Source organism: Aspergillus costaricaensis (assembly GCF_003184835.1).
Source record: "Aspergillus costaricaensis CBS 115574 unplaced genomic scaffold BO79scaffold_5, whole genome shotgun sequence".
Taxonomy (NCBI): domain Eukaryota; kingdom Fungi; phylum Ascomycota; class Eurotiomycetes; order Eurotiales; family Aspergillaceae; genus Aspergillus; species Aspergillus costaricensis.
This window is the reverse complement of record NW_020291805.1, coordinates 1-16474: the sequence shown is the minus strand read 5'-3', so window position 1 is coordinate 16474 and position 16474 is coordinate 1. Positions and strand designations below refer to the sequence as shown.

Genomic DNA, 16474 nt, shown 5'->3' with positions numbered 1-16474 from the left:
AACACGTGTCCCGTATTGTATGCCTGAGGCAAAAAGGCACCAGCAATGTATATATGTGGCTGGTGTTCAGGTGTCGAGGTGTCAATGTACACCCATCAGCCACTCAAATGTGGCTCAAGCACGGAGCTCCAATGAATCCAGAGGCTCTCCGTTGATCCAACCAACAACAGCTTCCCTCTTCATCGTCATCGCTCCTCCTCCTCCTCCTTCATCTCCCCATCTTCATCCCCTTGCTTATCCCGCAACAATCCCTCCCACTCTCTTCTGACATACCCTTCATCCTCCCCTCTCAATCCTATCTCCACCGGTGACAGCTCGTCTCGCGTTCCTTCTGTCTCCGCCATGCCTGCCACCACGGCGGACGCCCTCTCCCTCGTTCAGCGCACCGTCACGGTCGCTCCTCTAGTCCTTCTCTCCGTCGCAGATCACTACGGCCGCTCGGCCAAGGGTACCCGGAAACGTGTGGTTGGTGTGCTGCTGGGTGAGAACTCGGGTCAGAATGTCCGGGTATCGAACAGCTTTGCGGGTGCGTCATTGACCTTCTATTACCTTCGGTATCTCTTTCAGTGTCCACATGCTGACAGTTCCTCTCCCAGTGCCCTTCGAGGAAGATGAGAAGGATCCCTCTGTTTGGTTCCTAGATCACAACTTTGTCGAGTCGATGAGGGACATGTTCAAGAAGATCAATGCTCGTGAGAAGCTGGTTGGGTGGTATCACTCGGGCCCGAAGCTGCGGGCCTCGGATTTGGAAATCAACGAACTCTTCAAGCGCTACACACCGAACCCTCTGCTGGTGATTGTGGATGTCCAACCGAAGGAGGTTGGCGTTCCTACGGATGCTTACTTTGCCGTGGATGAGATCAAGGATGTGAGTAGCTTTACGCGCCGTTGTGACGGGCCTCGTCCGTGGACTTGTGGACTAATCATTACAAACCATATAATAGGATGGTACTACAACATCAAAGACCTTCGTCCACACCCCCTCTATAATCGAAGCCGAGGAAGCAGAGGAAATCGGAGTGGAGCACCTTCTCCGGGATATCAGGGATGTCGCTGTCGGAACCCTCTCTACCCGCATAACGTCGCAGCTTCAGTCGCTGCAGGGCCTGCACCTGCGTTTGCGCGACATCGGCCAATACCTGCAGAAGGTTCTTGACCACGAACTCCCCGTCAACCACGCCATTCTGGGCAATCTCCAGGACGTCTTCAACCTCCTCCCCAACCTTACCACACCAGCCGCCACGCCGCGTATCAGTGGCGCCCCCGAACAGCCGTCGGAGAACAGCGAACTCGCACGGGCCATGAGCATCAAGACCAACGATCAATTAATGGCGATCTACTTGAGTAGCTTGATCCGCGCCATCACCGCATTCCACGACTTGATCGAGAACAAGATCCAGAACCGGCAGCAACAAGAAGAGAATGAGCTGAAGAGGGAGCAAGAGGCCAACGCGGCCAAGACTGAGAAGGAGGCCGCGAAGAAGGCCAACAGCACCGCCAATGGAGAGCAGAAGGAGGGTCAAGACAAGGAGAAGGCCAAGAAGAGCCAGAAGGAGTAGACGGGTCAGGGACTCTATGCGATACGATCATCTAGAACAATGCAGTCCATCGAATGTATATTACGGTAATCTCTACGCGGCTGATTGCGACTGGCCAGCAACGATGCTGCTATATCTGTATTGGTAGGATATATCCTCGGAGCAGCACTTGCGTGAGGTATTGTCGAGGATGAACTTATGGAACTGCAAGCTCCCAAAGCTTTCATAGTGGACTCCACATTTTGGAGCCGTTCACAGGCGGCACAGTCATAGTAGTCTTTGTAGACCGGCACGTATCCAACAGACGATCATCCCACTGCCCTGCACACGTCATGCCATAGTGTTGCTGGGTCATCTTCCACGTAATGGCTCCCAGCCATCATGAATCAGGTCTCATTAGCATCGAAACCCCTCCACCACGATCCTCAATGAGACCTATTCGATGAGACAATGAGTAGTGTTCCACCCCTCACTAAACAGAGACAAAGCACACCATGCATGTTCTCCACCCAGAACAAGGACAAAGAACAAACACCCAAGAATAGCTTTAAATCTCTCACCGACTCGAAACATACAACACAACGAACAAAGAAAGTCTAGAGCCTTCATCATCCACCCCACCCAGCACACCAGCCCGCCAATTCCTCCGCACTGACAATGGAAACAGACCTCCCTTCTCCGCCCCCAAAAAGACCCGGACACCGCACGGCGAGGCAACAGGCCAAAAGGTGCTTGCACACGGGAGGAGAGGAGCGAGTGGAGTTCCTGGTTAACGAACCCCCGAACGGATAGTGGTTGTCCTTTGTTAGGTATAGGCTATCGTGACCAATGGTGGAGGATGAATCCTCTTCGGATCCATCAGGTCCCGAGTCTCGAAATGCATTCAGGGTAAAAGTAGGACACGTGCAGTTCCAGGCCTTTAGGCGGACTTCGTAGCCTTTTGGGTCTGGTTCTTTGGTGTGATATGGTGAGGTTGGATTTGAGGTTGAGAATGGGTCGCTTTGGTCGGGGGAAATGGTAGATGCTGAGCGGACATAAAAAACATCAAGTATGTCTTTGGTGGTAGCATTTGTTGTTGAGGAATGATGGCCGGTTGTAGGGTGTGATGTTTGACTGCTGGTGTTGGTGTCGTTGCATATGAACCGGTTCACTAGATTCCTATCCAAAATGTCCAGAGCGAGGAGAAGCTCATTTGGAAAGATGCAGTGGAGTGTTAACATTGTTGCCTTCACTTCTGCCATTTGAGATGGAGGGAGAGTAGAGAAGGGTGTGCGGTGGTGTCGGGCTGGTGGTTGATGCCGGTGGTCATGATTACTGTCTACGGGCGGGACGGTGAAGGTGGAGAGGTGGGAGATCAATTGATCGATAAATTGGGCAGATGAAGGAATTGTTTGGGAGGGGAGTTGATGGTCTGACTGGTTTTGAGACGCCATTGGGGAAAGTGTAGCTGGAGATGAAAAGTGTAAGATAGTTCTGGATAGTAGAAAAGGGCGCGGGAAGGTTACAACCCGATTGATCCTGGAACTGCGCTGTCCTCGATAAAAGGTCGCATGTTACTAGTATCTCACAAGTATGATATCAATAGAATCTGAAAGTTCAAATGGTGATAATTAATGGAAAACCCAGCGTAACCATTGTTGAATCCATCAAATCTCGAATTGTTCCGAACGCGACAGGACGCTAAGCTGAAGTACTATGGAAGCATTGCATTGAGGTATCCGCACACTAGAAAGAATATATAATCGAACAACACAACTACCATCTCAATCTCCACACAACTTCCAGCAGATTCAAGTCCAACCTATGAAGCGTCTTTCTCAAGAGAAGCCCCCCTAAGCGGATCGAGACCGCTTCTGGCTACCGGCTTTTGTAATTCTCCCAGAGATAACCCTATCTTGCGCATTTCCCGAAAGTCTTGCTGACTCGCTGTCTTCCCTGCAGACCCTGCGTCGCGTTTGTGTTGCAATGTCTCGTACAGGTGTGTCCGGCCGTGTTCCAGCGTCATATGGCTCGGGTAATATATCTGGCTTGAGGGGAATGATAGCTCGCCCTGTGAGGACCTCTCTCGTCTTTCGGCAGACAAGTCTAAGCCTGACCTCGGCATGTTGAACCTTTTTCCCCGGTTTCAGCCAGATAAGGGGCCCATCTCCCTCAGGTATGACCAGCTGGTCATCGACTGTCCATTTCAATCTTCGTCCCTTTAGGTGAATGGATTGTTCCAGGCATACAGCATTATGAGGCGCGATGCTCATCGAACCTGGGCCAGGTTCTGGGGAAGAGCCCCTTGGAGAGCCTGCATCGGGGCCGCCATGGCATCCAAGGTTGCTGGGCGGTTCATCGCTGTCAGTTGCTTGCATGGCCGAAGCCTGATCTTCCTCCCAGTCCCCTGATCCAAGATCTAATGGCCTCTCGAGAGGTACACGGTGGTAGACCGCCCAACAGACGCGATCATGGTAGGGAGGCTTGAATCTTGTGTGGTTATCCATACCAAAATCCAAACAACCTTCCAGCGATCCATAAGTATTGGTTTCCATGTCGTTTTGATGTGCCCACTGATTATCTGGTCCCATGACAGCACAGGTGTAATGACCCATCTGAATGTCCGTCTCATGTGGCTCATGGAATACTATCCCGAAAAGCTCATAACGAGCGCAGCCTTCGATTTTCACTGTATCACTCAATAAACCAGGTGGGAGTTCTATGTCTTTTTGAAGCCAGACTGGAACCCTGATTCTCCTGGGCTCATTCGTGATTTTGTCGTATTTCATCCTGGGAAATTGAACAAGAAGAACTTCAGGAAGGTATAAAGCCTTCTCAGACATAATATGGTCTGTCTCTTGCCTGCACTTGCCACACTTTTCCTTCGAATGCTCTGGCTTGTCTAGCAGTCCTTCCTCGATGTTTGCGTACCCAGGCATATTTTCATCCTCAGGAACATACACCATGAAGAATTTTTCATCAGGCCGAGACTTTGATTTCTCACATTTGCAGCACTTGTCGTTCCTGCTCAGTCGAATCTTGAAAATATCATTCAATTCGCGGCGGCTATAAGCAAGTTAGCACCGGGCGTGTGGCGTGCGTATGAAGAAAGAACCTTACCCCTGTTCATCTACCTCTGCAAGTAGCTGCTGGAATATGCTTTCCATGAAATCACGCGCATCCTGCTGCCCTTCGGTAAAACCTTTCCAGGAGGTCTTTGCAAGTATTCTCCACAACGGTTTCAGGCATCTCTGCAATCTCTGTGTTCCATCATCTTCCTCGACCCAATAGAGATAATAAAGACGATAAAGACAACAAGTCAAGCATTTCTGCAGCTTTGGAGTACACGCTTCGTGGGTTTTGCGATATCTTATAAGCCATTTCAGAAAGATAGGCGTATTCATAAGTACAACAAGCACCACGTTCCGGTAGCACAAAGTACCTGGATTTCTGAATCCCCTGACTTTCTCCCGACTGAATCCCAGAGGGGGCCAGCCAGAGGTAATAAGGTCATCCTGCCAGTCAATTAGTCAAGTAATCTTTGGCTAGCTCGGCCATCCATGAGTACATACCGATTCTGGTGACTGTGACAGCCGTCGATGTGGTAGTTCCGGTTCCGGTTTTGGTTCGCTCATATCTTGAACTATCAATATCTTTCGTTCCTTGTCCAGCGAATAGTAAATATAAAGACGGCTGTATGAGTGTATAGCTCGAGAATAGACGAACTTAGCAGGATGGAGAGACGTTCTGTATCATGATCAAGGGATATGCCCGCAAAGGAGAGTGCTGCTCGCTTTATGTCTGAAAACCACATAGCGACAAGGTGGGAATGGAAGAGAATGCCTTATCTCGTTTGCACTTGGTGCAGGGATCTTTTCACCTCCCTGATCTCTTTGAAGTGTTTAAATGGAGACAACCTGACGCGCCATTACAATGAAAGGTGCCGTGTGATCATTGGTTTCCAATGACAGCATTGCTATTGACTCAAAAGTAAACATAGAGATTCAGAAAATATGAATTTATATATAGGCCTTGTTCGATAATGGTATCCAGACACTGTAGCCCTTGTGAAAACGGAGAAACAAAGGACCATACGGCCTTGCAGCAGACATTGTCGACCACCTCTATAATGGCCAGGTCTCCCAGAATAGAAATTTAGGATGCCTAAACAAAGAAAAAACTAAGGTGCCTATTATGGCTGTTCTTCTGGAGTCCATCAGTGTTCCGCATTCTGTTTGTCCGAACTAGTGAGTGGTATAGTTCAAAGTGATGTAGGCCCGAGGACTTGGGGAACGTTGGACTCATGCATAAGGATCTGAGCAGAAAGAAGCTCCAACATATCTGTCAAGAGCTCAATTGAAGCTTCCGGGTCCTTGATTTCCTATTCAGTACTGCGTAGTAGACAATAGTCACATGATTAGACCAGATGTCACATGTTAATATCACTCTGCGACTCTTGCTTCCTTCATCACCACACATCCAATGCCCATGTGACGTGTTCAGCTATTATAGGACATCGGATACTGTTTTCCTTATTCTACCAGCAGCTGCTCACTCAAGAGTTGTACGGAGCGATCCAGCGCAGGGGCTGGGTCCCGAATACGGAGTACTTGCATCCTAGTATCCTGTATGGCCTTTGCAATGACGTCCTGAGAGACTCCCGACGGCCGAGATCGAGTGGGGTTCAACCCAAGTTCTGGCCGGCTGCCAGACCACCCGCGCGGAAATGAGAATTCCAGACTTGACCAGTCAGGTACACCCTGGCCCGGTCCGGCAGACATATCCATAGTACCCAGCCCTGATACTTGCGACAAGGACTACAGGTTTCCGGCCAGTCCAGCCTGGGTAGATTACCCTTAGTTGGTTCTACGGAGGTAGCGAACGATGACGGGGCTGGCGCTCTCAACGACAAATGAGATGGACGTGAGCTCTAAGAGTTGTCTCGAACACGGGAAGTTTCGAACAGGATTATTGCAGCGGGATACGGCACCTGGCCGTTCAACGGTTGTGTCAGTGTCAATGGTTCAGTAGATAGGCCATGATGACGGGTATCCGTTGGAATCAGTTCACCACTGGTTGTTGTTAGGAGAGGCGCCCAGCTATGATGGTCAAACCGTCCATGTCACACGAGCCCGTTGCCAGTGTGCTTCTGCTGTGTCCGTTTGGTCCTTCATGTGTGTTTTGGGAGGATCCGATTCGATCCGCTTTCCTGCTCATGTATGTCAATAAACCGGCAGGGATGAAGGGTTATCTGAAACACTTAACATGACCATTGTATAGTACAAGTTAAGTTACTATTCGCTCCCTCATCAGCCGCTTTCCTTCCGTCATCCTCTCCCCCTCCAGTCCAAAGTGATACGTTCAATCTACCACCAAACCAACCCATAGCCGAACACAACCAGGATGGAGAAGAGAACCTGACGCGAAACCAGAAAAAAAAAAAAAAAATCTCCTTCGAGTCTAGACCACCCGTCCTTCACCGATGAACTGGTTCTTGCTAGTCCAGTAGTGTCCGGAAAATATGCATCGCGATATTAAATTCCCCTCCCCCCTCTTTCCCTAAAGTATACTCTCCCATTGTTCTGTCCCTCCTCGATCGCGATCCAAAAACCTTCTAATTACTAGATCATGGATACTAAAGTAGACTTAACTTTGGTCGAACAGACAATAAGACTCCTCTCTCAACCAAGATACCCACGACTAAGATAAATTAAATCATTTCTAGACGCGTGGTAATTTCCTACCTTTCCCCACAACCCGGCCTCGGTTTTGGTTTCATCTGGTCATCAAGTGGAGCGGAATTAATTTACCACCCAAACAAATTGGCCTTTCCTACCGACAGCCCGGACGGACCCCTTCAAACCAAACCAAGACCAAACCAAACCACCCCTCCTCCTCCTCTTTCTCTCTCACACTACTACGTAGTACTCCTCTCCCTCTTCGTTTTCTTCATCATCGTCAGCTAGATAGATACTAGACTCGAACTAGAACTAGACCAGCATCATATATTGATTACACCGGGACGAGCTTTTAATTAATCTCACGCCCCAGGTCAATCTCTATCGGCTATCTCACCACAAAACTTTCCGTTGGGTCGGTCCTCTCTCTCTCTCTCTCTCTCTCTCTGTTCTAGTTTAGTCTAGTCAAGTCCTTCGACTTTCTTTCCTTTTGACCGACCACATGGTCTGATTCGGGAGAGAGCATGATAGACAAACATACATACACAGAGAAAGGTAAGAGAGCTGAGACCCAGTCCAGGAGCGTCGCAATTCCAGATAGAGGGGCAATTCTATCTTTGCTCCTAATCCCAAACCTTCCATTTTACATTCTCATTTACAAAGTAAATAATGTAACCACTTACTTCACAACATTCTCGCTCTCGCTCTCTGTCCCCCATGTGAAATAGATGGTTAGCGAACCTTTGACCCATCGGGCCATACTCCTCCGTAGCAATCAAAATCCAACTACGAAGGAAGTAGTTAGATAACAGTTTAAACCTGCATCTAATCTGTGACGAACCATGGTTTCCTGCAGATTAACCAAGTCGGAAAACCCTTACTTGAAAATAATAAAAAAGAAAAAAGAACGCAAAAGTGGATGATGGGATTCGAGCGGAGTACCTCAATCGCGGAATTGCGATCTCTCTTGTGAGTGACCTGTCTGCCAAAATTTCCATAAGTAGCTAAAGTAAGTAAGTAACTAACTAACGGAGTTCTCCGTAGGTCGGGTTTGGTTTGGTTCGGTTTTCTTTTTTTTTTACTTTACGTTAGCTTTTCATTCAACATTAATATTATCCAGGTAGCTGGGACGGCGCTGCCAGTAGAAAGATAGTACCAGTACCGGGTTTTGGTCGGTGGGTTTTTTTTGCCTTGGTGATTTAGTTAGCTGCTTAGTGGTTAGCTTTCTGTTTTACTCCATACGCATCTGTTAAGTGGTAGATAGTTACTTACTTGCCTTGGGTTTGTTCAATTGCCATTATAGGTAATGGTTATTGGCTTGTGCTATCTAGGTAGGAGGTAGGAAGACTTACTGCGCAATTAGTTCGGTATCTCCAGTAAGTATAGTATGCATGCATAAAGGTAGGTTCGTTTGTTCGTGTTCAGCTCTGAGTGATCGGCTGAAGGGGAGGGGTAGACTAGGATACAGTTGGTGGTAGATAGGTCCCACCATCAATTCCTTCCTGCAGGTCAGTAACTAACTGACTGACCAACTACGCACAGTAGATGCAGATGCAGAGACCGGCATTTAAGAACAGGTCATACAAAGTACCGCATAATAAAAAAGAAATCATAGAAAGGGAAGGAAGGGAGGGGGGTGATCGGAAAAAGAAAGATACTCCCAAAATTCGGGCCTACAGAATATGGAGTATACAAAACAAGCAAATACCCAGAGGGAAGGGGGCGAAAAAGAAAAAAACAAACCAGAAATGAAAAGACATGGAAGCAAGGCAACGAACAGGAGAAGGGAAGGAAGAAAAAAGACATGGATAATTCTTCCATGGGCTTTGTATGGGTCTTGTTTAGTCTGCCTTGGGAAGGTGACAGCTGAGTTCCTTTGCCAGCATCCACAGAAACCCACTTTTCGAGGGTTGAACGTGAGATAAAGCTCCCTAAACCACCTACCAACTACCTGATCATCTTACAGAGGGATAATTGCGGAGCCGGAAAGCCACACACTATACATCACACAATGCGAGTATCAGCACTCGTCGGAACGGAGGCTCGCCCTTTTTTGAAGCTGGGCTATATCCCACCTATACCATGCATGGCCTTTGGAATGATGGATATGTACACCTACCACTAGTTACTACCGTAGCATATGGGCACCTATTCACAAGGAATCAATTTCACCTGGTAGTACAGCATAATGCTGTAGATACCGGAGTAGAATTGGGATAATTGCAAGCTCCCTCCCAAGTTCGCATCTTGATGCCAACAAAGTACCTGCTTCGGTGGCAGCCAATTCTAGGCCTCCAGTTGACTTGCAGATCCACTCAAGTTGGGCAGCGCCGAGCGAGTATCAAGCGTTCTGCTCCAGGCTCCATAGCCACGGGACCACCTTTCAGCTTTGCCACGAAGCGGTGATCCAATGCCCGTTTCGATTTGTCTTCCAGCCCAATGCAAGCCTTCCGACGTCTGATTTGTAGACTGAAACCTATCCGTTGTTCTGTTTCCTCTCCCGGCAGCATGCTTGCCCACGGATTTCCCGGTAACATACTCTCTCTCTCTCTCTATCTAAATTGTTGGGCCACGCAAGAGTCCTAGTATCGATTACTACTACCACCCTGGCCCTGCCTACCCCACAGGCACAGACCATGCGATTGAAACTTTGGAGTATCTTCAGGAAGGTATAAGGCTGCCTGGACATGGATAGAGTTGGGTTACTAGTATCGACTATCGAGATTATCGGTCACTCGGGCTAGCTGAGTTAAAAAAGTATCATACCACCAAGGAGGGATGGATAGGCTGGGATGATCGTAACAGTTCCCCAAAATGAAACAAGCACCACAAGACAAGTCCGATGATAATTTCCCAGTTTCAGCCATAGCCGAGTCTTGGCATCTAGATCACGGCATTACACTTATTTATTCTATCTGGCAGACGCGCCGAGGAGATAGATGTATAGGAAATAAAGCGCGGAAAGGAAAAGGGGACAAGTAGATATGACCCCCGAAGCGGTAGAACCGAACCCTCAAGTCATGACACACGGACATGAGGATGCGACCATGGGTGTGTGGGGGGAAGAGAAGAGAGGGCCCTCTGTGAGGTCGTCGGACATTTTCCTGCGACGATCACTGCGAGCCAGGAATAGATAGAGCAATGGAATCCTTGCCCGACTCCACTGGCGTTGGTCCAATGACGGCTGTCAACCACCCTCGAAGCCGTTTGGACTTTCTGGTCAACGTCGCTAACAGACGTACTTACTGCGCTCTAGACTGGAAAAAGATCCGTCTCCTTCCCAAGAAAGACATGTAGCCCCGTCCACGACTCAAAGTGCCCAGCGGGTCGGAGTGTGACCGCCTTAACCAGATGTCCACTTCAGTGAGCTCTTGTTCAAAGCTACTAAGCATTGGTTGAGTACCGAGTATGCTCAGATGCGGTAACTACGGAGATGTGCGAGCTTCCCGAACCCTCAATGGGATGCTGATAGACAGTTGAACCCCCTCCCAATGCTAGCGGCTGGGGACTGATCTGCTTGTTGTACAACAAGCTTCAAAAGTTTACAGCTGGTTTGACCGAAGTGCAAGAGACATGGAGTGGGAAAAGTAAGAGAAAAAAAAACAGAATGAATGAATAAATGAATTGTTTTACAAAATTCATGCGCGTGTAACTCCGAACTTGCCTTGAACACGAGGGGAGGGGCGATAGACCGCAACAATTCAAGGTCTCCTTCTTCAACCAACCGGATGTGGAGGCTGATCTTGCCATCTGGCCACCCGTTACTACGCAGTGGAAGACTTGAGTACTTACTCCGTACTAGCACTACTACTAGCAGCAGAGACTATAGTACTTTTTGCTTGGCCCCTAAGTACTAGTCAACTATCATAAGGGGTGATGGTTATGATGATCGGCTGGAAAGCACTTAGTCTGGCCACAATCGGGATTTGGATCATGTTCGTTCGGGCCCTAGACTCGACTCAGCAAGCAGCAGCTTGACGCGTTTCGACAAGAGGAGAATATTGTAGTAGATGCACGAAAAGTTCTAGACCAACGGCAGAGCATAACCCACAGTTGTTTACGCTATACTTAGTGTTTCGCCTGGTATGGACGGTGGCATCATCATCGTCATTGGGCAATATTGTTGGAGGACAAATCCAAGAGAATGATGAAAGGGTGAGTGAAAGCAGAGTGTCTGTCAATAAAAGTCAAGATCAATCGACAGAAGAGCCAAAAAAAAAGGCCTCATAGAGAGGTCGCCATGATAGTGATGATGATGACGATGATGTTTATCGATCGGGTCAAAGCTGGATGTATTACAGTAACATGGCTCGCGTCACGAAGGGGCCCATGTTTGCGTCGTTCAGACCCATGAATTCTCCGAATGGATCTATCCGGCGGTGACTTACCGCCCTCTGGTTCCATGGTAGGTGGACTGCAACTTCTGCGTCACCCTGGATGCCATTGTGTGTTCATGGATTGCTCGTTCGCCAAAACTATAATTGGTAAATTCGCAGCCTGTTTTCCATGGTTTGTCGGTAGAGTCGCACCGAGTTGTTTAGAAAATCAGGAAAGCGGAAGAACAGCCATTGGCAAGTGTAATCAATTCAAGGCAACGCAATTGAAAGATACTGTGCACATGAAGTTACTACACAGGATGGTAGAATGGTACATGGATACTTTTCAGGTAGGTAGGGTACGCAGCTACCTACGATGCGAATTGCGTTGCCACATCGAGTTGTACGTAATGCCCATTGGAGTGTATACTAGACAACGGCTGGACTACCGGTGAGAGTGAATAGATAGCTGCTAGATACCAATTAACTATAATCACTACTATACTACAAGTAGTAGCAAACACTCAACGCTGAACAAAGCCAGTTTGAAGGGAATTGGAGATTATTGGAGCATAGAGGGGAGGAAGGAGGAGGGGAAAGTAGAGAGTAGAGAGGAGGAGGGGGGGCAAAATGGGGACTACTAGTACTTCTAAGAGTATAGTACACAACTAACTACATTTAGGCCAGAGAAGCCTCGTAGCGAGTATCCGCCCCTTCACCCTCTCCCAATAAGGCCCATCAGTGCGAAAGAGAGAGAGACAGAGAGAGAGCTTCGAAATCAAGCCTCGCGCCCTGCGACCGCCAGTGCGTTTGCCATGTCACTGAGTAATGGAACGGACTAAGCTGGCGTTGTCGGTCCCACTTAGCTTGTCAACACGGGGCCCAAGCTGGTGCTGATTGGGCATGGATGGCCTCTGGTGCCTCCGCCACTCTCGTCGGAAGAATGCTTTTAAGGCAAGCCACCGTTTGACCCGTCTCCACTGGTCCCTAGGTAATCTTGCAGGCTTGCAGCTGCGCGGGAAACCCCTTGTTCCCGTTGGCCCCGTCGTTCGATGTCCAGCTGTGATCCAGGTTCTCCGCAGCCCTCCCTCTTTTTACCCAAACATACCAATTGTTACCCTCTGTTTCCCTGAACCAGAAGATTGTTCTCTGTTAATTATACCTTTCGAAAGGGAATGCTTTACTTACCTACTTAGTAGTATGTAGGTAGCAGTGAGCTTTTGCTTAGGACTGGTAGGTGACGGGAGTAAAAAAAAAAAAAAAGCATAATAAGCCAGTCCAAAAGAAATGAGAGACGAACGGCACATCGCCCTCGTCCCCTCCTCCCGAGATCACAAGTGTGAAAAAACCTACTGTGTTGAAGACGATGTGAATGGAACATTGACCCATCAATCTTTGCCATATGGATACATAGTACCAGAGACAAGCGCAGAGAGAAAAGAGACCGACGCGTCTTTGGCGGCAATCAGTTCGGTTTAGCGAGTCTGGAAGCACGCCGTACCAGCACTTTTGTGGTTCCAGCCCAAACGATCAACAGTTCCTAATTAAATGGGAGCCATCGAGACCCGGAGATCGCGAAATCTCAACCGTCATCCGTGAGGGTTTAACGGGACGGTAATCAAAACCTATGACCCCATAGTATCTGCCACAGGAATAGAACTCGAAGAGCCACAGCGGACTTTGCAACCAGGCAATAATTTGTCGCCGACCAAGATTTTCGGCAACAAGCGCTAGATTTTGAGAGAAATAAGATAAAATAAAAACAAGACGAAATAGAAGGTCGTATATACTGTACACTATAGTGAGCTATGGTACCACCTGTTCTCCAATGGCACCATGGCGCCCCTCCTTTAGCAGGCAATAGACTCGAGGTGATGGTACCAATATCATAGCAATCCAATTCAAATCTCATACAATTGTTCTTCTTGTTTGAAGAAAAGGAAAAGGACCAAAAAAACAAATTTGCCTACATTAGGGTTCTTGTGTTTCATGCATCTAAGACCCGAAAGAAACAAATGCAAAAGCCTGAATGGCTCGTCTTAATTGTACCAGCTGATTGGGTGGGAGAATCTTTGCGTTCTTGTTATTACTACTACTGTACTTTGTTAGTAGTATCGACAAGATACCAATATCACATTCTGCTTGTAACAGGGCCATTGACATGTTGACTGATGGATTCGGAGAATAAGTGCGTCAAACCCGACAGGGATAAGGGTAGGAACCTTGCCTGCACATGCTTTTGGAGGATGAGGGAGATGGAAAGACAAAACAAGAAAAAGCAAAAACAGGGAAAGGCAAGAAAAATAAAAGAATAATTAGAATACAGCAGAAAAGCAAAGACCGCTCTCCAATCTCCGCTAGCCTGACGGAATAGGTAAATGGACACTAAAGACAACCTTAGGACGCACCTAGCTACAAAGTAGGAACAGAGAAGCGAAGCTTCATATTACCACTTAGAACATTAAGGGAACAGAAAAGCCCACTTACGAGAGATGAACCCGCGTTGATCCACCAGCGCAGGCTCGGCAGAGAACCATTTGCCGCCTTGTCACCTGATTGACAGCACCACGAGTGGATGTATCACTTTTTCTTTCACTCCCTTGCTGAAGCTGCCAGATCCCATAGGGACGGATCTCATCACTACAAAATACTCACTTATAATCTTACTTACTTCCACTCCCATCTGAACTGATCAAAAAGGCAAGGCTGTGAGGCAGCCAAATGAGTCAATTTAAATTGGTCACAACATGGATGCTCAGACTTACCCGAAGAACGGGAAAGATATTCATCATGGATGGGACTATGCTGACGTTTGGACCGATAAGGCCAGTCAATTAAGGCATGAAGTGCAGAAAGGTGGACGAGGCGAACTGGTGCTAAAAGACCCCGGATCCTAGTTAGCGCCTGGCTAGCGATATTACCTAGGACGATACTTGCCGTTCCAGGCTTGGGGTTCGTTCGCCGTTGACAGATCCATCCAGACGGTCTGGGACTAATTGGCTGGAGCAACCCATGGCCGTTGGGCCTCGGAAATTTAATTAGATTGAGCGGCGCCCAATCAAAAATACCATGAAGAAAACCGGAAATTCCACAAAAAGGTAAATAAAAAAAAGAGTAGGGGAAAAAAAAGGAAAAATAACAGTAATTCGAAACAAATTGGTATAAATAAGTAACAAAATTTTGTGAGAACACGGGAAGTGAGTAAAATGAGCTTTATACTCTGGTCATTTCTGAAAGCACTGAATTTCTTACCATCTATTAGTAGTACTGTTTTGGCTCCCTAAAAGAGTAATAATGACAGAAAGTCAGCCGATTCCTTCCCGTCCTTTTCCAAGTCAAAGTGAAAAGTACATTCCCCTCTCCCTTTTCGCCGTTTCGGCCGACGGGTGGTGGTTAAAAGCCTCCTCTGGGGACTTGACGCCGTCGTCGTTACGCATGCTCCCCATTATCGGCCGTTTTCGCCCTCTGGTTGGAGCTTCTAAGACCATTCCACTTCCCGGCTTAGGGCGGTGGTCTTCTCCACAGGGAGGAACCATGCTCCCCAACCGTCTAATGAGATTATTTCCTCCTAATTTCTGTTCAAGACAATTACCCTAACTAACCTTCGGGTCCTATACCGGGGTTCCCGGTTGTTCGACGCCAAGTGAAAAACAACTCCCCACCACCTACCCACTATTATTACCCACCTGTGGCTTAGACATTTGCTGCTCACTGCCCTTTCCTTCTCTAGCAATACCAATGCTGCCCCTCCTGAGGGTTACCGAACAGTGTGCTATGCATATACTCCGTACGCAACTTCCTCTTCCCTCCCACACCCACATAAAGCACCTAAAAAGCACCCCAAATGGACCAACCAAGTTCGAGTTAGGATCAGTAGGAAAGTTCGAAGATAATGCGGTCTAAATTAAGATGCAGCACAAGACATTTTCTATTGTTCTGCCTTTATGCGTATGCCAGGAAGTATTCCATCCTACAACTCACAAAAACACTTTTCGGGTATAAAAAGCCACAGACAAGACATCTATGTACCAATACTACTATCTATACTTCGAAAGGACCAACCTACCTACACCCGGAGTGAACAGGATAATGCACCTGAAAAGAGCATCGTCGTGTGTTAATATCGACTGTGTGTCTCCATCCTGTTCACGGCATTAATATCACTCTTATTATCCATTTACATTTGTATTTTTCTTTTCTCTATCAGTACGTTTATGGTCATGACGACGATGATGTTGACGATTATCATCATGGCCGACCTAAAAGGGACTCGCGTCCCAGCTTGAGCTTTTCTTGGGTAAGTTCGGAGCAGACAGTCAACAAGTCTTGGTAGGAGGTGGGCAGGTACCTTAGGTAAGGCTAGGACGGAGTTGATTGCATCCATCCTGTTTCGCCAGCCAACTCACCAACCAACCAACCGAGTCATTAACATGACCGAGGCTGGGCTCGAACGTTCTTCCGGAGAGGTTTGACCGCCAGTAAGGCCCTTCCCGTCAAGTATAGTACCCGGGTGTGGAACCGTTTTGATAATTATCGCCGCGTTGATAATAATATTTTATTATTATTTTGGTTAAGCCCAGTGCCGTTTTGATTCTTGCTCTGAATGGGGAGGAGGGGGTGGGATTATTGTTGAGGGAAAGATGAATCTCATCATTTCATTATCATGATGATGATCAGTGTTGATTTATTTCATTGTATTTTTCTTCTTCCTTTTCCCTTTCTTTTCCTTATTCCCTCCTTATTTACTTTATTATGCGCCCACAGACAGTACTCAAGCCAATGTACCAGATAGATAAATAGATTACTTTTAGATCTCACTAATGGAAGCACCGCAGTATCTGATACTCTTCCGTTGTGACTTGACGGCTGGGTGTGGACCTTAACCCTTTCTGTCTGACTTACAATTGGACTAAAAGGCAGTGAGTGAGGAGGAGAGGAGGAGGAGGAGGAGGAGGAGGAGGAG

General features: G+C 47.7%; 5 protein-coding genes across 5 annotated transcripts; 1 reads left to right on the top strand and 4 right to left on the bottom strand.

Moving 5' to 3' along the window:
* Positions 1-111: 111 nt before the first annotated feature.
* Positions 112-1657, top strand: rpn8 (proteasome regulatory particle lid subunit RPN8). The gene is made up of 3 exons (XM_025680607.1): positions 112-526; positions 597-868; positions 945-1657. Exons 1-3 carry the CDS (start codon positions 343-345, stop codon positions 1557-1559), a joined length of 1071 nt encoding a protein of 356 aa, XP_025542956.1. The 5' UTR covers positions 112-342; the 3' UTR covers positions 1560-1657.
* Positions 1658-1954: 297 nt separating this feature from the next.
* On the bottom strand, positions 1955-2971 carry BO79DRAFT_166901 (uncharacterized protein; the record flags this gene model as incomplete). Its single annotated transcript, XM_025679346.1, has 1 exon — positions 1955-2971. The coding sequence occupies one exon, from the start codon at positions 2969-2971 to the stop codon at positions 2147-2149; it is 825 nt and encodes a 274-aa protein (XP_025542955.1). The 3' UTR covers positions 1955-2146.
* A 399-nt stretch (positions 2972-3370) lies between these two features.
* BO79DRAFT_276808 (cysteine proteinase) lies at positions 3371-5340 on the bottom strand (the record flags this gene model as incomplete). Its single annotated transcript, XM_025687781.1, has 3 exons — positions 5090-5340; positions 4638-5032; positions 3371-4583 (listed from the first exon to the last, which is right to left on the bottom strand). The coding sequence occupies exons 1-3, from the start codon at positions 5150-5152 to the stop codon at positions 3371-3373; spliced, it is 1671 nt and encodes a 556-aa protein (XP_025542954.1). The 5' UTR covers positions 5153-5340.
* Positions 5341-8679: 3339 nt separating this feature from the next.
* Positions 8680-9054, bottom strand: BO79DRAFT_62038 (uncharacterized protein). The gene has a single exon (XM_025689501.1). The coding sequence runs from the start codon at positions 9014-9016 to the stop codon at positions 8774-8776; it is 243 nt and encodes an 80-aa protein (XP_025542953.1). The 5' UTR covers positions 9017-9054; the 3' UTR covers positions 8680-8773.
* A 6518-nt stretch (positions 9055-15572) lies between these two features.
* On the bottom strand, positions 15573-15967 carry BO79DRAFT_62029 (uncharacterized protein). The gene has a single exon (XM_025689500.1). It carries the CDS (start codon positions 15893-15895, stop codon positions 15689-15691), a length of 207 nt encoding a protein of 68 aa, XP_025542952.1. The 5' UTR covers positions 15896-15967; the 3' UTR covers positions 15573-15688.
* Between the last annotated feature and the right edge of the window lie 507 nt (positions 15968-16474).

Coding starts and splice junctions, on each gene's coding strand:
- rpn8 (XM_025680607.1), top strand. CDS start 343: ATGCCTGCCACCACGGCGGACGCCCTCTCCCTCGTTCAGCGCACCGTC. Junction 527..596: donor GGTATCGAACAGCTTTGCGG/GTGCGTCATTGA, acceptor TTCCTCTCCCAG/TGCCCTTCGAGGAAGATGAG. Junction 869..944: donor CCGTGGATGAGATCAAGGAT/GTGAGTAGCTTT, acceptor ACCATATAATAG/GATGGTACTACAACATCAAA.
- BO79DRAFT_62038 (XM_025689501.1), bottom strand. CDS start 9,016: ATGGAAGAATTATCCATGTCTTTTTTCTTCCTTCCCTTCTCCTGTTCG.
- BO79DRAFT_62029 (XM_025689500.1), bottom strand. CDS start 15,895: ATGGATGCAATCAACTCCGTCCTAGCCTTACCTAAGGTACCTGCCCAC.